Source organism: Malaclemys terrapin, chromosome 9 (genome assembly GCF_027887155.1).
Source record: "Malaclemys terrapin pileata isolate rMalTer1 chromosome 9, rMalTer1.hap1, whole genome shotgun sequence".
NCBI lineage: Eukaryota > Metazoa > Chordata > Testudines > Emydidae > Malaclemys > Malaclemys terrapin.
In genome coordinates, this window is record NC_071513.1 from 70502163 (window position 1) to 70527543 (window position 25381).

Genomic DNA, 25381 nt, shown 5'->3' on the forward strand with positions numbered 1-25381 from the left:
CTTCCCCTGTTGTCAGATCAGCTTTGTTCATCATCTGTTGTTCCTCAATCTTGATGAAATCCTGGCCCCTTCAAAGTCAATCGTAAAGCTCCGATATCATAGCATTTAAGGCCAGAAGGAATCATCAGATCAACTAATTTGACCTCCTGTGGATCGCATCACCAAACCAATACTGCATCAAGCCCAACAACCAGTATTAGACCAAAGTGTTTTTGCCATCAGGAGACTAAACTATTATATGCCACAAACAGACAACAGAAAGGACTGAGGTGCACCAACACCTGAGGCCCCTGCAATGGTAGGGAATTTATTTAGTGAGATATACCCAGCTGATCCTAGCATTAACTTCACTGGGGAAAGGATTATAGCCTATGTATTTAAAAAAGACAAAAACCTAGCTTGAAGAATAATGACTGTGCATGTTTTAGATACTGCAGTTTTCCTCTTAATTTAAGGTAAATCCTGTCTTATATGAGTGTTGGAATTGGACTTTAAGTGTCAAATTGTAGCTGTCTCTAGGGGAGTAAGAGGAGGCAGGAAGTTCTGTTGACCCCTAATTCATCAAAGAAGGAGGTAGCTAGTGTTCTGGCAATGTTCAGTGGCCCAAAAGGGGCGTGACCAGGTGAGCTGTATGAAGCACACATTACATACTTAGCCACTATATGTCATATCAATGTCCCACAGGGCATCTCCAGCTCCAAGAGCCATCACTTTACTCTGTCCATAACATGGGTGCTTTACAAGATTAAATGTTATCACTGTGAAATTCACCCCTTATCTTATTTTTTGCTGACAAATGTCCAGTTTTATTTTTGTTTTGTTTTTTAACGTTACTTGGGCACATTTTTTCTATGTCATAGAAGCTGTTGAACCTAACCAGTTCAAACTGAAATTTCCCAAGGGAATAATCCAAATCTGCATTTCCATATATATTAATAAACTGTAACATTTTCAGCAACTCATATAATACACATTTGAAATGAGAGAGAACCTGTTACCAGTACAAAGGAGAGCACAGGCTCTTTCCTGTCAAAAGTAATGGAGTGAGATCATCTACACAATTATTTCTAGTAGCTGGTCTCAATAGTCCTCTATGCAGCAAAGTATATATAAATCTTTCTGAGTCTGCTATGCTGTAGCAGGACATTCTAGCTCAGCCAGCTCCTACTTACAAGTTGGAGGAGTACATAAATAAATCCTTTAATTCTCTCAGTAGCTCAAGGCACTGTAATGTTGGAGAAACAACTTCTGTGAGTGTGTTTGTTTGGGGGGAAGACAAAGGCAAATGGCAGGTCCAAATCATTTTGATTTCATTTATACTGGTATAAGTCTGGAGTGACTCTGTTCACTTGGACTGAGTTATTCTGGATTTTAGCTTGTGTACCTGAGATCAGGATTTGGCTCACTGCCTCTAATGAATGGGAGAAAAGTGCCAAACATGCTTCTAAAGAGCACCCACTGCTGTGCAACTAACAATTGCATCAATAGCGTGAGATGGGTATTAACCTTTTGTAACCATGTCATGTAATGGGGACCAGGAACAGTAGGTGGTTACTAGTGTACATGTGTAAGAATTAGACACAAAATGAAAAAAAATGTCCTTTGGCTACTTGCTTGGGACACAGCAGGTTTGTTCTGGCTATTTGTGTTCATACTTCTGTCTTGTTATAGGTGCAGACACTGCACACCTCCTGGAGGGGCAGGTCTCAGGAAATCTTCAGTAGTTAGTGTCATGAAAACTGTCGGAGGGCAAATATAGTAGAGGTGTAAAGTTTACTATTTAACTGGCATGCAATTTATTGTATTGGTGCACTTTGAGCCAACTGAAAGCACCACCATTCCCTGGCAGGTGTGTGGGTAGTTTAATATGTCAATGTAATTTCTGGCACTGGCATACTCTTAGCCGTGGGTGTGTGTGCGGGAGTAGTAGTAAGCATCTCTTTCAAGAGTAGGTGCTGATTGCTAGACATTTCAAAGTGACCTCCAAATGCCCACTTCTCTGCCAAATAGGAGACTTCCCATGATTTACTATACTATAGGAGTACCACAGCTTTTAAAGAAGGGAAAAAGCCCAAGACAAATCAAAATCTTTTGGAATGTCAGCCTATGATGACTTGTGGATAATTCAGAAGTAAATTTGGAATATAACATAAAGATTTGCACATCTAGAGGAAACAGAATTTTTATTGGGGAGTGTAAGATCATTTGAAGGGATGACAAAATCCACATGCATTTTTCCTGGTCCTACATTTTCTTAGACAAAGGGGAAAACCACCAGCACAGTGAAAATTGTGTACATGAATTTCTGAGGACAGAATTTGGGCTATGGTATACAATCTAAACATCTCTATATGGAAGTGAAATCATTACTTCTGATTAGTGTATTCTATTCACAGCATTGTATACATACAAATGTGCCTATATATATATATATATATATACCGTAGAATTAAGGATTAAAGTGGATCTCTTACCTGCTTCCTTCAATATGTTTAAATGGTAATCCTCTTTAAATGATGTGACAGGCACTTTTTGTTGTGGAGAATCAGAGGATTATACTATCAGAACAATTTATGGAAAGATTAGCAGAGACATAGTTGATCGTTTAAATCAGCCACCGGTTGGTTGGTTGATTGGTTGGTAGTTTTTAATTATTAATATTCAAATTATGGAGGAAAACTTCGAGTTCTACCTTTGATTTTTTTTTTGCTTGAAAATCCCTCTGGTATCGACACCCGTTATGATTCAATAATAAATTGGTTGTAAACATGTACTAGTTTATATATAAGTGCACCACTGCTTCTAATGGCTGGAATATGTCAGACATGTTCAATATCTAGCCTTTTGTAATAGATTTGCTTTCTACTGGCTGGAAGTTAGAAAAGAGAACATACATGGAAATAGGATTGTGAACCAATAGAGATTCTCCCTGAGGTCATGTGATAGAGAGCTGCTTTTGGAGCATATAATCATGAATGTGCTATTATCTCATCTGGTACACAGTGTGTATTTGATATAAGCTGTAGCTTATCATCTCAAGAAGTATGTAATTAAACCAAAAAAGATGGGTTCTTATGATTCCCCAGAAATCAAAGGGAGGGCGGGCAGCATAATGTGATCCACAGGGCTTGCTCTTGCTCAAGTGAGCTGTAGAAAAATGGCCTTAGCTTTTGGAAACAGAGGTATATTTATTGCCAGATCCCTTACTCAGTATTATCCCAATGAAGGGTCACTTCAAACAGGGTATTAAAATAGGAGCAAGTTAAACATTTTACCCACTGACAATAAGTATTGAGTGGAAGTTGTATGTATTGTGACAAAAGCCATGTGGTTCAGGTGTACGTAACTGAGTATGTATGTAACTAGCTGTCTGAATGGTTTGGATATCTGTCACAGATATAATCCCCATTCATTTCACTGTGTTGCTGAAGGCTTTTAACTGAAACACACTTTGTGTTTGCATTCCAGAAATATAAGCATCAATAAGCACAGCATTCCAGAACTGATAAGTACCGCAGGAACAATGCTGTGTGCAGAACTGTCATCCCCAGTATATTTTGGTACCTGTCTCTATACATTCAGATCCAAGTCAGCTGAGTTTCCCGTCTCATATACCTATGATTTACTTAAATTGTTCCAGGTTATTTTGTCTCCTGAGAATCTGAACTGCATTCCCATTATCCATTCATGTTCCACGCTTGTACCCCACTACCTTGTTGCTGCTCACACTGCAGATTCATGTGGATTTGATGGGATACTAAGGGGGAGTTTACATTTCCCCTGTATGGAGTTATTTTTGGAGCATTTTTCCCTTGCATTCTTTTTATTCCAAAGGGATTGATTAGACCCCATGATTTTTGTTTCCTGAGATGCGTGTATGTCTACAGTCATAGATGAGTACCTGGAAGTACAGATCAATCCATGGTGCTACATTTCTAAACTAATACTCTTTTTTGCAAGACCAATTTTCTCTCTTCTTCCAAAAGATTCAGCTTTAACTTTTGATGTTTGGGATTTGTCCTGTGGGCAGGTACTTGTCACACTGCTATAAAATCTGAGCTGAGTCTAAGGCCTGGTCCACACTAACCCCCCATTTCGAACTAAGGTACGCAAATTCAGCGACGTTAATAACGTCGCTGAATTCGAAGTACCTTAGTTCGAACTTACCGCGGGTCCAGACGCGGCAGGCAGGCTCCCCCGTCAATGCCGCGTACTCCTCTCGCCGAGCTGGAGTACCGGCGTCGACAGCGAGCACTTCCGGGATCAATCCGGGATCGATTTATCGCGTCTAGACAAGACGCAATAAATCGATCCTAGAAGATTGATTGCTTACTGCCAGACCCGGCAGTAAGTGTAGACCTACCCTTAGTATTACTTTTAAAGTTTCAAGCATATAATATATCAAATACTAGATATAGACACAGACTGATAAAATGCACTAATTATATCTCGCCAGATGTTGTTCTCACTACATACAAAATTTAGAAGTAAACTGCTTGCTACCCTAAAATAACATGGGATGAGCATTTTTTAATGTTTTATTATTTTATTGTTGTTTATTATTTGTACTATGGTAGCACCTAGGGAGCCCTGGACACAGGCCAGGACCCCGCCGTGCTTGGAGGTGTACAAACCCAGAACAAAAAGATGATCCCTTGTTCAAAGAGCTTACAATTTTGTAGAGTCTTCAGATTTTCATGTGGCGTCAGTAATAGAAAGTGCTTGGGATATGGCAGTAAATATAGAGTTTACATTGTACCTTGATTTTTGACTTGACAATGATTTCGGTGAACATCCCTATGAAATTTTATAAACCAGAGATAAGAGTGAAAAAGGCCATGTAGGAAACCATTTAAAAAGAAAAGTTAGAGTGGGAAACAGAAAAATATATTTAAAATAAAAAAGTCAAATTAACTACTTAAAGTAGTGTTATTTTAGGGGGTTTCAACTGTTTGATAACAATATAAAAGCAGTATTTGTAGAATTGCAGTAGCTATTTCATAGTTAAAACTGAAACGGATTTCCTATTATTACTGATTTTTAAACCTCACCCTCTAACTACTTCAGAGAGAGAAAGAGAGATTCTTCCTGAACATTTGCCTACTGCATCTTATCCCAGAGGTGGCTATTACCTGAAAAGTTTGGTAAAAATCAGAAGAGAAGTTTTTATGCTGTGATGAGTTGAAAATTTTACCCGACATTCACTTCTGAAGACTTTTCTGTGTTGGCTTATAATAGCTACAGAATGGTTTTGCCTGGTTTGATTTTTAGCCTTGCTGAAGAGAAAAAATGTATATATTGCTGAAGAGCTAGAAGGGAAATTTAAAAGTTATAAATAGCTTGTTATACTCCACACTAATGTATGATATATTGGCTCATTAAAGCAGGACTATAAAATAAAGCCAGTGGGTAGGTAGGTCCCTGAGGGGAAAAGAAGATCTGGCCCAAATCAGCCATGACACACCAACATGTCTGGAACACAAGAAGGAATTGTGAAAGTGAAGGACCTGTATACTATCTAAAAGAGGTTTTGCAAGTTAAGAACATGGGCTTTCTCCATCTTGTCACTGACAGTTTAGGCCCATTTCTCTTAGAACTGGTCAGTATTTTTGGAATGTAAGAAAAAAATAATGTTTCAAAATTTTGAAAAATAAATAAGAAAAAGTATTGACATTTGGGGCAAAATTTCCTTCTCATGCACACAATGAACTATTTACAGAGCTGATTAAAATGTTTCAAATTAAAAAAGAAGGAAAAAATTAAAATTCTTAATTTTTATCCCCTTTCGTTGACCATCTCAAATCTCTACCCTTTAATTCCTAAGGCTAGATCCATATCTCAACTAAAAAAATCCACACACTCCCATTCCATTGAAATTTATATCACTGAAACTTTTTTATATAAAAGCTTTTATGATGATGTTGATTATTAAATATTAATGTCCAGAGGCCCCATTTTTAGGTGCTGTTCAAACGCAGGTAGATCCCTTACCTATATGTGTATGGCTTTTCTCTTACAGCATAGGTGGAGAAGTCGCGAGAGGAAATGAAGGAAGCTATGTGGGCAAACATTTCCGCATGGGATTTATGACAATGCCTGCTCCTCAGGACAGACTGCCGCATCCTTGCTCTAGTGGCTTTACCGTGAGATCCCAGTCTCTTCATTCGGTTGGAGGTACCGATGATGAAAGCAGTAGCTGCTCTCGTAAACAACCTCCACCAAAACCTAAACGAGATCCCAACACCAAACTGAGCACCTCATCTGAAACGGTCAACTCTGGAACAAGTAAGAGTGGGAAACTACCGGACAAGACTGAAGGTAAACAATACAATTATTTGAAACATGGTGTTAGAGAGACCCAATGTTAAGGTCAACCTATTCATAATGTTTTCCTGAAACACTGCAAACATGTTACCTGTAGTTTATGTAACCATGCCAGTACTGTTTTCCTAGACAAAGATACATTACAAGAGTACTTACAAAAGTAAAGTCTCTCTCTCAGAACTATAGCAGTAAAATATTGCCCAAAGGTAAAAATAGTTGCAGAGGTGGTGTATATTGCCCAGAGGCAACATTGGCTTTTGGAAGGAATGTTAAAACAACCATTATTAGATGAATCAACCTAGAAGGATTCTTGCCTTTCTCCTGATCTTCCCAGTTTAGGGCAAAACTTGTGCCCTCTCTTTCCACCCCAACCCCTCAGCAGAAACAGTGAAAAGGAGGCAGGGTACGAGGTCCTTCCTTCTCCACCACAAACTGTTTAGGAGGGGACAACTTATTAGGATCTTTCCTTCCTCCCCTCCATGCTAGAATTGTCTTTAGTGGAGCAAGAGGACTAGCTTTGCTCCCTACTGGGAGACATCAAGCTAGTTCTGCTTCCTAGTGTGAGATGTAAAAGGGAGTCCTTAGGGTCAGAATGACTCCGATTATTTTTGGTCAGTGCTGGTCTACTCTCTCTCCTCACATTACATATCAGTTATGACACTTGATGTGGTGTATTGCTCTCCATGTGTGTGTCCATGGGTGCTGGGTTGTGGTCAGAAATACTTGTTGGCTTTGTTCGTGCTATAACCCTTTTTTAACCAATCAGAATTTTTAAAAGGCAATAAAAAAATCTCAAAACTCCTACCTCAACTGGCTATTTATAGACAGAGATTGAATTAGATCACAGATTTATATCTCACATATGTTAGTAGGTAAAACAATCTGAAAATGGAATTTATCATGCATATTTCATTGTGTCACTCTGCCCATAGATCCAGATCCAACTTCTAACACTCCAAACCCAAGCTTTAAACTGCTGCCATTTAAAAAACTAAGCTGTTTGCCATAATTTTCCATCATTTCCTCCAGGATTTATCCCCACAATATTTCACTGGCCCAAGGCCAAAAGAGACAATAGTCAGCCTTGTATCACTGACAGGTCTGATATCAAGTGACCTTTCGGCTTTTTGTGTTATTGGATTGGGGAGATTCACCTATGGAAAATTATGAAACAAAGCTGTTGTTTTCTATAAACAAATATAGGATTTTTTGCAAAGATGTTTGCACAAAAATGTTACAGGTATACTTTAATGGCAACTCGCGATGATTCCAACTCTGGTGTCTATAATCTGGTCCACTGGCTAATTTGGAAGAAAATTAATTTAACTTCCCAGGCAAGAGAGATTTGTCAACATAATCTTTAATATAATGTGTGTTGTCTTTTTATTCTATCCTATAATGATCCATTTTGGAAAAAATGATAGGGCTTCTGTGTTGTGACCCACTTTCTCTTCCTCTTCCTGATGCTGGTGAAGTCAAAATATTGAATCTGTCACATCACAATAATTCCATAGCAATAGATGTTTTAAATATGACTCTGACAGTAGATAGGAGAAACTTGACTGGGAGTTAGCAAGTCCTTCCTTGTTTAAAACGTAAGAATAAGCATAAGAATATACATAAGAATAGCGTAAGAAACAGAAATGTAGTGGCTCCTTAAATTGCTTTTGGTATAAGGGTTCTTGTTCCAAATTTGCTATAGTGTGAAAATCTTTTTAACTTGTGCTGACACACATTAGCCCAACTTCATTATACAGCAATGTGATAATGCTCCAGTGTGTGTTTTATCACAGCATATTCAGGTTGCCTGTGATTTAAGGAGCAATTTCTAAGACAGAGAAATGTCCTGTGACCTCTCTTTAATTTGATCGGTATATTTCTATATCTCTGCGTACACTATCAGGCTATATTATTCTTTCTTCTCTCCGCCCCTCCCCTGTCCCTTACTAATTAAAGGGCCTTCATCAGCTGACATTTGTTCCACATGTTTGGATTTATAAAACCGAATTTTTACAGAATCTAAGGCTGTCTTTCCATGGAGATTTAAACTTCCAATAGAAACAGTTGTTTTGCAACCCATATCATATCATTGCCCTAGTGCTTGGCAAACTGAAAGAGATATTTTAGAAAGTAAGCTCCTTCAGGGTGGGGACATTATCTTGCTTTTTGTCTTGTATGGCACATAACAAATATAAAGAGGAGTGGAACTGACTGATGTATTTTCACTGTCCAGGCTTAAAGAAATACAGAAGGGAACAGAACAGAATAAAGAGTGACCGTGTAAGCTCTTAGGGACAGGAACCCTCTCTTTTTTCTGTGTTTGTCTATGGCTGGGGGTCCTTGGCACTGCTGCAATATAAATAATTAAATAATAAAAACCAGTAAAAAGCAAATGTGATTTTAAAAGTTGATTTTGTTTTAATCCTTTGAAGTGTTGTTAGTAAAAAGGGTGAGGAATGCACAAGAGACTTTTTTTTTTTCATCTCAGAAGATGTGATTTTCAAAAATGCTGAGCTTTGGTCTAACTCTGTCCCTGCTGAAGTCAAGGGGCGTTTTACCATTGACTTTAATGGATGCAGAGTCAGGTCACTCTTGAAAATCCTCACTTATGGTGTCCATTTAAGAGAGAGATCGAGAGAGTGTGTGTGTGTGTGTGTGTGTGTGTGTGTGTGTGTGTGTGTGTGTGTGTGTGTGTGTGTGTGTGTGTGTGTGTGTGTGTGTGTGTGTGTGTGTGTGTGTGTGTGTGTTACCTGAATGTGAGGCATCTACCCCACTGCTCTGTAATTCTGTCTGAGCATTTCTTCTGCTCAGTAACCTCTACAAGTAGTCAATTGGGGAGGATATTTAGCTTTGGAGAAAGGCAATTACTAATACTGTAATCGGAGTTGTTCAAAAGGCAGTGCCTCTCAGAAATTCCCAGTTACCTCCCCACCCAAGCTGCTAACCACCCGCTGTGAGCTTGAACTGTTGCCACATGAGCTAAACAGGAGTTGGACTGAAATGGATTTAGAGCTTTCAGTAGCTTTATGCAGTTCTCAATTCCTTTTGTTTCCTACATTGTCTAATAATTTATTTAAAGAATGATGTTTCCTGGCTTATAACCAGCCTTTTCCACCCTAGCTGTGTGCCTGTTAATGGAAGAAATATGTTAGAAGATCCTTATTATGCAATACATTTTTTCCCATTCCCTGGCTGTTGCTTCATATTTCAAGGGCAGTGTTCTTCCCTGACTACTCCTTGTGTAACCCTATTGAGTCTTATTGCATGAATATGAATCAGGGCAGCATTTGGCCCTCAATAAGTATTCACTCCATATATGCAAGTAGCTTTTTCTGATATTATTTTGCCAGGATCCTCACCCTGCTACTAAGCTGAACTACCCTTAAACTACTAATAGCTAAATTACAGCTCTTCCCAAGCAACAGCTGTGCTGTGGGGTTGTGAAGGTGTAGCACCTAAGTGGGAGTGACCGGAGACAAAGGAGGAGATGTTCCAGATGGCAGTTAGATGCCCAACTCCTGCTGAAAATTAATGGGAGTTGATTCCCTAACTAACATCTGTGCCACTGAAAATCTTCCCCAATACGCCTAAATAGAGCAAAGGTAGACACAGTGCCTTCAGTGGTGCTAGAAAAATGCAGTCATCGCTTTAAAAAACAAAAACAAAATGCAGCATGCATTTCCCCCTGGCTCCAGCCTTCAGGCCAGAAAGCCACATTACCCTTTCATTCAGGGATTGCAATCAGCAGGATCAGGTCCTGCCTGATCTTGCTGGTGGGGACAAGGAACATCTCCCTGTAACTATGAGTGTACTTGCCCATGCAGAAGCCAGCCACAGTTTGGCCCTTAAGCTGCAACAGTTGCTTGTTCCCAGTCGCCTGGATTCTAACAGGAACTAAGAGCAAAGAGCTCAGTCTAGCCACTCTGTTAGCTGTAAGATATGCAGTCACTGATGGTTGTCTCCTTTGCTTATTTTCAGCTGAGGTTGCCATTGCAGGTTTGGATCTGCAGTTTCAATAACCACCTTTCTGCTGCAACCCCCCTTTCTGCTGGCAGATTCCCACAGCTGAATTATTTTTCTCTGCGTTCCACGCTACCTTCTATCTGCTCTTGTGTATTTTCTGGTCCCTCTGATCAGAAAAAAGTGGAACAAAAGCAGAGGTTCCAATGCAGCTGTAATAGCTTTCTACCAAGAACAATGAGCACAATGTGATTTTTCTGAAGAATTTGTAAACAAGTTTCAAATCCATACAGCAGTATCTTCTACCACTCTAGGCACATATGCATACTCATTGATGTTAATGGAAGTTACAAGCACTGAATGGAGAATAGACCATGCAGTATTAAAAGACAGGACAATCTAGTTACCAGCTTGGGAATTATTCTGTGCTGGGGAACTGATTGTTAGTACTGTAGCTATGACATATGAGCCTGCACTAGGATTTGTGTGCTTAATTGCTTTTTTTAATTTTATGAAGTCACTTTATACATTTCACATTTCTATTTTGTGTGTGGACATCGATCATTTACTTGGGGTGACATTCCACATGCAAAAAGAGCACAAGATGAGAAATACAGCCTGCCTGCAATATCTATAAATGTATTTATTACACTTAAGTTACATTATGTTTAACCTAGTGTATAGGTACACACAGCTGATACCTTTTCATTGTGTTGTTTGCACCTTAGGGAGACATAATAATGGACCTTTTCATGGTATTTCTACTACCCATGAGCTGAAGTTCTGTGAGAAGACCAGATCTTGAATTATTTTAGTCTACTGGATGTCTCCCTAAAGCATTAAAAGTCACTGGAAAAACAAAGCTTGGGTTTCCATTGCCGCATTGCAAGAGCTGACCTGAAAATGTTGAAGGCAATGACACTACTCGAGTAAGGGTTTGCAGGATCAGGTCCGAATATTAAATCCCACACATATCCTTAGCGCTTATCCATTGTAATACTTATGTCCTGTAAAACTCATGTGGAGCTACAGGAAAGAGAACAGAACACAGCTGAACTCATTATTCCATAGAAAATAAATTAGATTTCTATCCTCATACCTCTTCCCTTATCTTCTTGTTCAATTACATTCTGATTCTACTCCCATTAAAGCTAATGGCAAAACTCTCATTGAATTGAATGGAGCAGGAACTTAAAAGCATTTCCTTCCTAAGGACTTGGTCAGGCAAAGTGCTGAGCACCCTCAACTCACATTGACTTCAGTGGGAGTTGAGGGAGCTCAGCCAAAATGAGCCCTAAGAGATTTTGTACCTGGTTCCTAGTAAACCTATTGACCATTCTCCAGTTTGTCACTAATTTGTATCCAATCACTGTTTGAATATAATCCTCTTGGTCGGTACACTGAGTTGCCACTTTCATATCATCCACATAGATTAATGCTGCGTGACATCAAGCAACATATGCCTGACATGCTGCAACTGTGTTTGGCACTTCATGCTTTTCAGTTTATAAGCGCTGTAAATACAGCAAACAGTGCTATGTTAGGGTAACATGCACACTATGGACAGCTAAATAGAACACCTCCTCTTCACGAGGTCACAGTGGGCCAGAATGGGACTTTAAAAAATGCAGAGGCAAAACCAAAAATAATTTGGTGTTTGTTTTACTGATTCTTCTTCTTGTTATGTCCTCAAATTGCTTCGGACCATGTCTGTGCACATGTGATTGCCCGATCGTTGCACTCTGCCAGGTCACTGGAAGAGCATTCATGCTCAAGCATCTCTTATTGCAGGAGATGCTTCAAGTTTCTGCTGCAGTCACAGATGCGGGGGCCAGTGATGTAGCCCCACTTGATCAGTGCATCTCTAGACCAGCCAACTCCACTATGGCATTGATTAGGGGCATGTAATCCAGGGCTGATCTGCACCAGGTAGGTGCTCGACCGCTGGGAGCTGGAGCAAAGAGGCTTACAAGGTCGTTCTCCACTTTTGTTTGCCATAACTGAACACTTGTCTGTTTGGGTGACAATGTTAGGGGTTTAACAATGGCAAGACAACTTTGTTGTGACTTCAGTTGACTTGGAGCCAGTGTCATATAGTGGCTATCTTAGATCTGCACATTAGCTTTGTGTGCTCAACTCTACTGTAACTTCCTGGAGTACATCCGGAGGAGCAATACCTGTGAGGATGTAGAGGCTGTTGATATGGATAGTCTTACGGCATCCTGTAATATAGCAGCAGGCAGTATTATGTGCAGGGTCTAGCTTCTTTGCGTGAGGGGATTGTGCCCATGCTGCATGGGTGTGTTCACCAAAGGAGTAGCAATGTGCCAGTTGATCGCACAGTGGAATGCACTGATGGTTTGCTGCAGGGTACTTATATAAGGTGTTAAGTACATTCACCTACTCGCTACTATGCCACATTCCTTGCGTAGATAAATAAATCATTTTGTGCCAGAGCAGCTTGGCTGGTCATTTGTGTAGATGTTGACTAATGCAGGTGTTGAGACACCACTTTGTGGGAGGCCATTCTTCTGTTGTCACCATTTGCCACAAAAGTTCACAAAGAATTTTCTGTTCTCCATCATTGTCTGTATTAGCTTCATGCGGTGGTGGTTCTTCATTACCGTTCGTACCTTGGCAATTGTAATGGTCACTGCTTTGAAATACAGGCATTTCAGCTGGAATACACAAGTTCAAATTCCAACTCAGTATACATTCTGTGGGGTTGTTGTCAACAAAAGAACTAAAGACCATAATTTTGTGTCCACTCCTTGATGCTATGTTATAATTCTTGTCACAGCTTTATTTTTAACACCTTTCGGAGATGATCAAGAATAATATTTTTACAGTAAATATTACTGAACTGGTTAGCATGTAAATTACACTTGAGTTAATTCCAGCTTTTCAGATGATTAATAGAAAAATAAAAACAGAACTGCATGCATCTAACACTAGGCTTAAGTGTGCCACTAATGTATGGCTCTATGTTCAGGGTATGTGTGGGAGGAAGGGGAGGGAGACTTGGTGGAACTCAGAGAGGAATTCTGCTATGTAGAATCCCTCCAGCTCTCCAAAGGATACAGGTGCAACACCAGGTGCAGCTGGCACCCCACACCAGTACCAAGCCAGTTTCACTTTGTGTACTAGTGCAGAGTGGGGAGCAAGACCACTCCCTAGACTTACTCCCCCTCCCCCCAACACACACATACACACGCATCAAGGGAGTAGGGAGGGAACAGTCCCTGTGCTTCTTTGGCTATGGCTATACTAGGCATGATATCCCTGCTCATGTGCACATACTTGCACTTGCATACTCATTGAGCCAGCATGAGTATAAATAGCCATTTAGCCACAGTAGCACAGGTAGCAGGAGCATAAGCATGGCTGAGCCATGCTGAGTACAAACCCGCCTGAAATGTCTCGGTCTGTATTCTGCTTGGCTCAGCAATGCCTCTGCTGCTACTACCTGTGCTACTCCAACTACAGTGCTATCTATACTTGTGCCAGTGTGAGTATGTGTACACGAGCCGGAGAATCCCACCCCAGCTCACAGTGTAGATGCAGCCTTTGAATGCAGATGAACCTGTCCCATTAGCATTATTTATTTATATATTATTATTTGTTTTCCAATAGCATCTAGAGGCCCGAGCAGAGTGCAGGGCTCCATTATATTAAGCACTGTATAGCAAAAGACACAGTCCCTGCCTTGGAGAGATTATCATCTAAATAGACAGGGCAGACAAAGCAAAAGAGAAAGGAAATAGTCTCTCTGCAAGCTGCCGCTTAACCTGTAAAGCAGTGATGGCTAAGGCCCAGAGCCACAAAGGTATTTAGGTTCTAACTTCCACGGAAGTTAGGAACCTTTGTGGATCTGGGCTTAAATGACTCACTTGAATGCCTTAACTGCAAGATAGTCCTTTCTGTCCTGTCCTAAGATGGGCCTTGCAAGAAGAAGAAGGCTTCTAGCATCCTCTTTCCTGCCACACCCATGGAAGGACTTGGCCCACTGTCACTTCCCTGAGAATACAGTAGCTGGGCCTGTATATCAGTCCTGCCTTTTGCTGAATTTAATTCTGCCCCACGTGCAGAAAGCCCACATCTGATTAACTGTCTCCTCCATAGGGACAGTTTTGACTGAATTAGATTTGTGTTTATAACAATGGACGTTATTAAATGTTTGGGTTTTATTACTTAGGGTGAATAAACACTACAACAGCAGCAACAAAACACCCCTCAATCAGGTAATTATAATCACAGGCCCTAAGAAAACACTGAAACAACAATGAAGTTTACTCTAAAGGTTCCAGTAATGACAATATCCCAAGCCTGAGCACCCCTATGGAACTAGTTTATGTTCTGACATGTGGGCTTTTAAAAACAAAAACACAGAAGCCCCAAATATTGATCCATTGCTCTGAATTATTTATTAGTTTGTCTTCAAAGCTGAGATGAGTGATCTTGACAGCAATTATAGGATGCTATTTACATTCAAACCCTTACTCCATGCAAGTAATTAGCCCCATTGTAGTTAATGGCGTAGTGGTTAGAGCACTAGAGTAGAACTTAGGAGACCCGGGTTCTATTTCTGGCTTTGCCACTGGTTGATCTTGGTCAAATAATGTCCCCTTTCTATGCCTCATTTTCCCTATCTGTAAAATGGGGATAACGATACTGCCCTCCTTTGTAAAGCAGTTTAACATCTACTAATGAAAAGTGCTACATAAGGAGATAAGTGTTATTGTTATATATTACTCATGTAAATTAGGAGTAATCACCAGATCAAAGCTGTGCAGGATCAGGTGCTAGCTAACGCACTGGTGACAGGCAGTATAGTGACCTCTGGAACTGCAGCGATAAATAGATGAAGAAAGACATTCTGAAAAGAAAAAGAAGGGCACAGTAGTGCAGGAAGTGCTCAGCACCTTATAGGGCAAAGCTTCTTAATCTGTGGAATCTTGCTTGTCAGAAGAGAAGCTGGATCATTGCTGTAGCTGTCATTGCAAAGCCTTCATATTTGGTATCTGCTAATGCACCATATGAGGGATCCCTGAAGTGGGGGCAAGGCATTATTATGACCTGAAGCACCAGGAGACACATCTTCAGATAATGTAAATTGTCATAGCTCCATTGTCTTCGGCGGATCTGTCCCAGATGTCATATGCAGGGTTGTTCCTATTCAAGGCCATGCCAATGGCTTCAGTGTAAGCAGTTATGTGAAACACACCAACTCTATCTATTTTCCACTTTTTCTCCACATTGTTTCCTTCATGTCTGTTCTAAGTGAATAATGTTCGCATCTGAGGTTTGAATTTTTAATGGGTTTTACGTAGATACGGAGAAAAAACATCTAGTTCCTTTCTAAATGAATGTGTGCTGTGCAACCAATTTCAAGAAGGATGTGCCAACAGCAATGATAGTTGAAGGATAAGGGGGAAAATAACAAAGAACTTTGTTTCTGTAATAAGTACTTGGGTCAAATTCTGCTTTCACTTATATCCAGGCTACCCCATTGACTTCAATCAAATAAACTGAAATCAGTGGGGTTGCCTGGCAGTAATTCAGAGAAGTCAGTTTGCAGTGTTTTGCTTTCTCCTTTGACTGTGATCATCTCAGATTCTGAGCAGTTCATATGAAAGAGGCTCAGACGTTAATAAAAAGCCCTGCTCTCACCATTTTGGTGCAAAGAACAGCTTTAAATGACAATACTATGGTCCTGAGTAGGGTTACCGGATAGCAACTGTGAAAAAACAGGACAGGGGGTGGGGAGTAATAAGCATCTATATAAGAAAAAGTCCCAAAAAATGGGACTGTCCCTTTAAAAATGGGACATCTGGTCACCCTAGTCCTGAGTCTCATGTACATTAGACAGGTTTCAGAGTAGCAGCCGTGTTAGTCTGTATCCGCAAAAAGAACAGGAGTACTTGTGGCACCTTAGAGACTAACAGATTTATTAGAGCATAAGCTTTCGTGGACTACAGCCCACTTCTTCGGATGCATCCGAAGAAGTGGGCTGTAGTCCACAAGGTGCCACCAGTACTCCTGTTCTTTTTATGTACATTAGAGTGCCTGAATACCATTCGGCAATACACAGGGTCCTTAGAATGAGTGTGAATATAATTTATGCCCCCTTTATGGTGTCACTACAGTGCCAGAGCAGAGATTGGGGAATATATTTCACTTCAGAAACACCAAAACATTCTTGCCGTTGGAAAGTTTTGGTGTTTCTGAAATGAAATATTGAAGAATTTCAGTTCTGTGGAAACATTTGAGTTTTTGGCTTTTAGACACAGCTCAGGACAAAAACTTACGAAGGCTCAAATTTTTTTGTGGAACCTCTCTCCAGCATGCTTTTAAACCAGGCATTTTGTTTTGCTATGAATCCAAACTGAAAGGAAAAAACTACATGATATGCAGTTATGCATTCCTGTAAGGGGGAACAGAGGGAGACCTTTCACTTCTATGTCCTGAGCCTCTGTTTCCTTTATCTGGGGGCTGCATTTTACTGTAAGGTTGGGGATGCAGTAACCACTGTGGAGCAGCCACAGGGACGGGAAAGGAGGAAGAACCTTGTACCCAAATGAAAGTCACTTTCAACACACTCTTTTCAGTTGCAAGCTACTTTCTTCTCCCTTTCTCCACCTGTTGTGGAGATAAAGATAGGGAACTTTCCCTCAGTGGGGCTCTGTCCCTCTTCCAGTTGAGCACTGTCTAAAAGTGTACTAGAGGGGTTTTCAAACGGGGGGTCGGGTCCCTTCAGGGGGCCCCAAGGATATTACATGAGGGGTCGCTAGCTGTCAGCCTCTACCCCAAAACCTGCTTTGCCTCCAGCATTTATAATGATGTTAAATATATAAAAATGTGTTTTTAATTTATAAGAGGGGGTCACACTCAGAGGCTTGCTATGTGAAAGGGGTCACCAGTACAAAAGTTTGAGAACCACTGGTGTACCACCAGCTAAAGAACCCCGATTTATATTAATGTATCATCAGTGAGGTCCAAATCAGGCCCTTGCTATCTATAGTAGTTGGGTTGAACCTTAGTAGTAGTTGAACCTTAAAGTGAAGGAAAGCAATTACTTACAGAATGGTGAGTGCCAGCATCAGAGATAATTAAGTTTAACTGAGAAAAACTCACACTTGGCCACTCTTAATTCATGGCGATGATTTATTCTGTCATGGGAAGAAGGAGGAAGGTGGAGCCACCACTATGGAGATGGAACTGAAATGTGAAATTGCTTTGAGGCTCTTTTCTTAAAACTGATTACACTGAGCATTTGAGAACTGCTCAGCCTCTGACCGCAGAGATGTTATATCTGCAGGCTGCATATCCCTGTGAAGTGCAGCTGAACTGTTCTAACAATGCTTTGTTCACTTCAACTACCATTATAATCACCCCAGAAAATGCTCAATGACAACCTGCAGAATCTGTTGCTGTGGGGTTATCCTGTGTCCTTTTGACGGAGACGGGAGAGCTCCTTTAAATGAACTCTTGGTCAGTAGGTATAATTCTCCTTCCTGATGCTTCTGCTGTTGCAACTCAGCTGGCCCTTTTGATTGGCATTGTGCTCCTCTCATTGTGATCCTGCCTTTCTGAAGTCTAAGTGTCAACACAGAAGCCTGCCAGAGGTGTCATTCATCCTCAGCAATGTGTTTTTTTTTAACAAAGGCCTCAAGAGAAAGGATTGTACAAAGGGCACAGAACTTCTGTCTGGGGGTTGCTGGAAGCTGCTTGTTCTTTGACACCAGTTGAAAGCATTTAGGAAGTGCAGAAACATTTCTAAGGACTGCCATACCCATGCAATAGCCAGAAGTGATTTATTGCAATTTTCAATCCATAATCTGCCAATCTGGCATCCTCCTTTGATGGGCTGAAATTATTTTGGAAGCTTGGCAAGCACATCATGAACAGTATAAACAAATGGTAGATTTGACATCAGCCATGGCATCAGCAGATGGAAGACGAGTGGATATAAACAAGTGGTAGAGTCCCCATCTGGTGGATGAATTCTCCATGGCTGTGTCCCCTTGCACATGATCACCATTGAGTCGTTGGCCAACTACCGGGTGAGCTGAAAGGGAGCATTTTCCTGGCCAAGTCAAATAATTGAATTAAATTTACTGTCCTTCAGATGGAATTTACTCTTTGTATATCCTGTATTTTTCTCTCACTCCGGTAGCTGCACGCAAGAGTGGCCTGTCATCTTTGCCCACTGCTGAGGCTGTCCACTGGTTGTTCTATATGAGAGTCCAGTAAGACCCAGTGTTGTAGTTTCTCTTCATTGCAAAATCCTCTTTGCAATGGCTAGACTCAGTGGGCCAAGTTGAGTCCTTGTGTAAATGGGCAGTCAGAAGAGTTGCATGTGTACATTGTGTGCATTACTGTGTCCGAGACCAAGGTTCAAAAACAGTCTGCCATTTTCAAAAGTGTCTAAGTGACCTAGTTCACTCAGTCTCAGTGTGACTTTCAATGGGATCAAGGTGCCTAAGTCATTTAGATGCTTTTGAAAATGCTCAGCCGAGTGAAAAGGGATCCTTTCTCTTGTTGAGCCAGTAGACGTTCTGCTAAGCTTGCCAAGCTTGCCTTAGCAAACTGCAAAGCCTATAGAAAGCTGCCGGAATATGGTAAATGGAAGTACTATGGCACAGAACACACATTTTTGTAAGGCATTCAGCAAATATGATGAACTTGAGATAGATAGATAGATAGATAGATAGATAGATAGCATAGGGAGGACATTTGTCCTAGAGCTGGGCTATCATGACAATAGCACAGCTCAGTTGCTGTGGGGGAAAAAGGCTGGTTTTAGTTAGCCTCTTGCAAATTCTTAATTCTCAATATGAATTGCAGTCAGTTTGCTGGTAACTATGAGAATATAGTGATATCAGTTAATTTATAGTAGAATAGCAAATGCCCTTAGTTTCAGCTCCCTGGTGACAGTGAAAATACATGCTGATTTCAAATTTAACTGCTTTACTCTTTTGTTACTCTGTAGATGCTTTTCCATATTCTCATAGTGTAATGTAATTTTTTTATTCAGCGCTCCAACCAGATAAGCTACTGTACATGAGCCTTAGGCAGACACTGCTAAAATACAATAGCAGACTAGTTAGTAAAACCAACAACAAACAAGCACATATGTTTTGTAAATTCATTTCTTTCTGAGCATGGTTCAGTAGTTTCATTTGTACACGCTTCATGTAATTCATCTAGTAATACTTGTTATTGATCATTTCATATACAGGTTGTATAAGCTATAGCTAGAGGTCCTCCAGATTATAGTACAGTTGCAATATTTTCATACCCGATCACTTTAGTCCTAGTCAGGTTAATGCATATTCTGTAGAATGATGTAGTTTATGGATGTACCATCTTCTGAAGTCACTGGAGTGGACTCTGCTCTTGATTACACTGGCATAAATCAGGAATAATTCCACTCATTACACTGGAATTGTTCAAGCAATATTCAAAGAGGTTTTTTTCCCTAAATCATTACCCAGCAATGTCTGCCCATAGAGGGACTCTTAAACATCCACTTCTTTATTTTCCAGCAGTTGAGCCTGGTCCATCATTTCCTTTCTGGAAAAGGAGGCCACTTCAAACTGACAATTGTTTTTAACCAAAAGGAGTTTTTTCCCCACTTTTGATGGCATTACGTTGCCTGAAAACAAGAGCTCCCCACACCATGAAATAGTACAGAAAGGCTTGATGGCACAAATGTTCCATTTGTTCACCAAACATTGACTTTTTATTTGTCATTTGCTTGCTCACTGTCATCTCAGTTTTCTGGACAATTAAGGTTGATCAGTTACTCAGTCTTGAAGGGATCTAGGATATGCAATTCAAATTCAGAGAAACAAGGTCTGTAGTTGAGAGGGGAATCAGTTATTTTATAATATTCTGGGAGTCTTTTGTGGATTCTTCATTGTGAGAAAGGTTAATTAATGCAGCTCAGTATGCCAGGGAAATGCACAGAGAAGCAGAGGTCTAGTATGGTTGAAAGGAGAAGACAGCCTGAAAGTCTGATACTCCTAGGCCTTGAGTATAGGAGGAGTGTCCCCTCCAGCACAGAAAGCTCTAAGGCCCAACCTGGCAGTAGCATATCTTCAGGCCATGGTGTTTATCTATTCTTTGATATGTTGATGCAACATTGAAGAAATTGTTGGATTAAATGCAGACTCAAATTTTCTATCAAGGGTCAAATTCTGCTCTCTTTAATACTGCTGTTAATTCTGGATTATCATCTCCTTTTGAGTCAGTTGGTTTACACTAGTGTAAATGAGTGTATTTGGCTTTAAAGAGGGGAAAGGAATTATGACCAAAATCTGGGATGTAAATATTCTTGAAGAAGCTTCCTTAAATGTAGCCTGAAAGCACCTGAGGCCACTGAGGGTGTCTCTCCAGTGTGCCAGCCTGGCAGTAATCCTCCGAGCCAAGATCAACAGACTTGGGCTTATGGGGCTCACATTACCATGCTAAGAATAGCTGTGGACAATGCTTTGAAGTTGCAGCTCAGGTCGGGGCTTGGGCTCTGAAACCCATCACCATGCTTCAGAGCTCTAGCTCCTGCCCGAGCCACAACATCTACACAGCTATTTTAAGTGCTACAGCATGAACCTGAATCTGTTGACCCAGGCTTGGGAGTTTGCTGCCACAAGCTGTGTAAACGTACCTTAATTGACATCAGAGTGGTATTTCATGAAGCGGTCTTTCAGTCCCCTGACTTGACTGTTTGAGTCATTCTTTAACCACCCACACGTGGTCTAGTAAGGGAGGGACATAGATTATTTGGTGGTGGGGTGGGGGTGGGAATATATATGTAGCAACATTAAATTTCTGTCAAAGCTAACTACTGCTAGAAGGACCTTTACACTGAGTGCTCTTTAATCTGTTGTCCTTTCCTCTCTGGACTTTTTCTTATTAACTCGTTTTTAGAAAATTGAAAACTGGTCTGTGTAAAAAAAAAAAACCTCATGGATAATAATACTGTGAGAGCCAGCTTTGGTTGGTGACAAAGATATGCTCCCTAGTGTTAAAGCCAAACCAGAGACGATGTTTAGATGGTCAGGTCATCTGCCGAGAGACGGCTTTATATGTTTTATTGATGTTAACAGATCAAGAACATTTGCTATAGCAAGTTCCTCAGAGAGAAAAAGACAGATGTTCAACATAACGAGAGTTCAATACATGTTGTCCGAGCCTCTTTATGTTTTACTATTTGTATTACAGTAATAAATTTTGGGCCCATTGTGCAAGGCATGGTATAAACACAAAATAAGGAACAGTCCCTGCTCCAAAGAGCTTGCAGTATAAATAGACAAAGAGTGGTAAGAGAAACAGAGGCATGGAGAAATGAAATGGCTTGCCCAACGTCATACAGCAGGTCAGTGACAGAGCTGGAAATTTAAACCAGGTCTCCTGAGCACTGGTCCAGTGCACTATCCATTGGAGCATGCTGCGTTCTCAATTCTACTTGCCAAATTCATCTACAGTACAAATGAAATTAGAGACACATAGATCCTGATCCAGCAATGCACTTAACGTCACATGTAACTTTAACCAGGAGTCATCCCACTGAAGTCAATAGGGCTACTCAAATGCTTAAACTTACATATGTGTATAATTGATTTGCTGCTTTGGGGCCATATTTCCTTTGATTAAATGGTGGATATAGCAGAAGAAAGTAATCTGTGATCTACAGTTTGATATCCAGTAATTTCAGGGTTTTAATGAAAGGAATACTATAGCCTTTTGTTCTATGGGCCCTTTCTAAGGGACCTTAGATATAATATAAATATAGCCTGAGCAATTCCTATTGCTAAGCAAATATAATCTTTTAAGAAGAAAATTTTTAAATTTGTAGTTTAAGCAGCTGGCAATCTTTTGTTTAGAAAGAAATTCAGCTTTAAAATTACATTTGATGTGGCACCTTTTAAACATTGAAAGGTAGGAGTTTAATTGTTTCATGTACTCAATTTTCTTCGTGCAGTGGGCTGAACTGCACAGTACATTGACTGTGTGTGGGTCTCAAAATCTGGTAAACAGCAAAGGCACAATAGAAAATGACAAACTCATTTTATTTTAAAAATTGTCCTTTTTTCCATACATTGAGCAAATAATGAAAAGAAATGCCACAACATGATTTCATAGTTCAGTCTCTGCTTAAAGAGGAAAAAGACTTCTAAAGGATAGGATGACAAGAAGCAGGCTGAATTTCCAAAATTAACTGTGAAAGGCAGATCATTTAGGCATGTCTGAAAGCTATGCATAACCTTTGTGCTACAAATATCTCATTTCAAAAATGTCAGACTCTGCTTATTCAGGAGGGCTGCCAGTAGGCTATTTTAAGCTCCTTGTTTCTGAAGCACAACTGCCTCTATATCTTGGTTTATTAGCCATATTTCTTCATTCAGTCATTAGAGGTATTAATAATGGTGGTAGAATTCTATTCAATATGGAGATTTGATATCAATGTAGTTTTACATTCACTAAAGTTCTAGCTTATTTCTAATGTTTAGCAGCTGATCACAGTGGCTCCTATCCTCAGCTGTGGCTGGTTTGGGCTGATTCAACAGTACAAAGCAGCACTAAAGCTAGGTGATCCAGCTCTTGTAGGATCCTCTGAGCAGTTGGGACTCCACAGATGATGTAGCAGAACCACCATAGCAACTCTTAAACCATCCCTCACCCAGCCAAGTTCAGAGTTCCTACTAGGCTTTCAAAGGCTGCCTACCAGCACTGTATCCATTTTATCTATATGGACCACCTAAGGTACAATTCCTTCCCGAGCTTCCCCTGGGATGGCAGTGCAGGTCTGCACTAACCCAATACACAGCTAATTCTTACAGGCACAACCTAGGCATGAGCATGGTAACCATATATATTCATCTCTCCCTCTAAAGATAACACTGACAAATTAATCATTATGGTAAAACGAGGCACAATTTTACATTGCTCGCTAAGGTAATGTGCACCTTGCACAGAGGGATGGAATCCTTAGGCCCAGCCTGCTCCATGTCAGACCACAGGGTCTGAGCAGGAAAACCAGTTGTGCGGTACAAATCCCCTCATGTGACTTTGTGGGCCAATGGACAGGGCCAGTGCAAGAAAGTTTCGTGCCCTAGGCGAAACTTCCACCTTGCTCCCCCCACCCCAGCCCTGCAGCAGCTCTCTGCCCCACCATCTGCCCTGAGGCGCCCCCCCCGTGCGGCAGCTCCCCACCCCAGCTCACCTCTGCTCCGCCTCCTCCCCGAGCACGCCACCCCCGCTCTAATTCTCCTCTCCTCCCAGGCTTGCAGCGCCAAACAGCTGATTGGCGCCGCAAGCCTGGGAGGCGGGAGAAGTGGAGCGGCTGCTGCACTGGGAGAGGGAGTCTCAGCTGCACATGTCAGCGCGCCGCTGGCAGCCCAGCCCAGGAATGCTGTAAAAAAAACCTGGGGGCACTGCTTTTTTGTGCCCCCAAATCTTGGTGCCCTAGGAAACCGCCTAGTTTGCCTTAATGGTAGCACCGGCCCTGCCAATGGATCTATGCAATTCACACTCTCACTGACCATGCCCTCTGTCATGCAAGCCCCTGTGGAGATTGGACCCATGGCAGGCAGAAGACTGCAAAAAAATCCCCATGGCTGATATCAAAGACAGTTGGATCATGCTGATTCTGCTGCATTTGGGGCTTTCCGATGCTGGGATCAGGGGAGGATTTGGTAGCAATGTGCCAAAGTTCTATTTTCTTTTCAACTAGCCATGCAAATGCTAGTGTGATGCTTGTGAAAGAGTATTACAAACCAGTCACAGTACACAGTCCAGACACTTAATACTCAATCTTCAATCTCAAAATTATTTCTCGTAATCCTGTTATAACCAGTAATAGTAGCTTCAAATAGTCTAAAATTGTTCTATTTTTGCAGCGTTTCTCAAGTATTTTTAACTGTAAGCAATACAGTCGGTCAGAAAAAAGTCCTAGAATTATTTTCTGATGGAAAATGCAATTACATTAAAATCATGTCTATGTTGCCAAAATTTTATTTCAGAGAACAAAACGGGGCAAAGTTCCAACCATGTTGAAATGCTCCATTTTAACATTTTTCAGAAGTTAAAAACTTTGTTTTTTTCCTTTCAAGATGACTTCATCTTGATTTTTTTAAATTTTGTAATAATATAAAAAAGTCAAAATCAAAATGAAATGTTTTGATTTTTGTCAAAACAGAATATTTTTATTGGCCTGAAAGAATTTTTCCCCTGAATGTTCTTTCACAGAGAATTTCCAAAGCTTGGTGGTTTGTTTCTAATTGGAATGAAAACAAATTTTGAAATCTCAGAATCCTTCATGACACAGAATTTCTGTTCTCCACAAAGTCCTAGTAAATATTTTTTTCTAAACCTTAATATATCAAAATTGCATTTTAGTACATCCAATACAAATCATCCATCCAGGAACAAGGCGGGCAGACCATGCTTACAAGTTGGTGTGACAGTATCCTGGAAAGCAGGGACTCTGAAAAAGATCTAGGGGTCATAGTGGACAAGCAACTTAACATGAGCTCCCAGTGTGGTGCTATGGTAAAAAGGACTCATGAAATCCTTGGAAGTTTAAACAGGGAAGTAGTGAGTGGGAGTAGGGAAGTGATTTTTACTATAGGGCAGTGGTGAGACCAGTACTACAATACTGCATCTATTTCTGGTGTCCACATTTTAAAAAATGATGATGAAAAAATTGGAGTGGGTACAGAAAAGAGCCACAAAAATAATTCAAGGGCTGGAGAGGGCAAAACGTAAAGATCGCAATCTGTTTAGCTTATCAAAAATAAGTGTATAAATAAATAATTAGTGTATAAATATCTTCATGGGGAGAATCCTGGGTACTAAAGGGCTTTGTAATTTACTGGAAGCTAGTATAGACAGGCATAACAAGAACCAATGGCTGAAAGCTGAAGCCAGACAAATTCAAATTGGAAATAAGGCACAGATTTTTAACACTGAGGGTGATTAGCCATTATAACAAACTGCCGCCAAGGGAAGAGGTGGAGTCTCCATCTTTTGATGTCTTCAGATCAAGACTGGATGCTTTTCTGAAAGATATATTTTAGCCAAAAACAAGTTA

General features: G+C 40.6%; 1 protein-coding gene across 1 annotated transcript in view; it reads left to right on the forward strand.

The window, feature by feature from the left end:
• The window catches only part of NYAP2 (neuronal tyrosine-phosphorylated phosphoinositide-3-kinase adaptor 2), a 177248-nt gene that overhangs the window by 68587 nt on the left and 83280 nt on the right, over positions 1-25381 (forward strand). The window contains exon 2 of the mRNA XM_054038887.1: positions 6020-6318. Coding sequence (XP_053894862.1) covers positions 6020-6318 — 299 coding nt within the window. The remainder of the gene's footprint in view (positions 1-6019; positions 6319-25381) is intronic.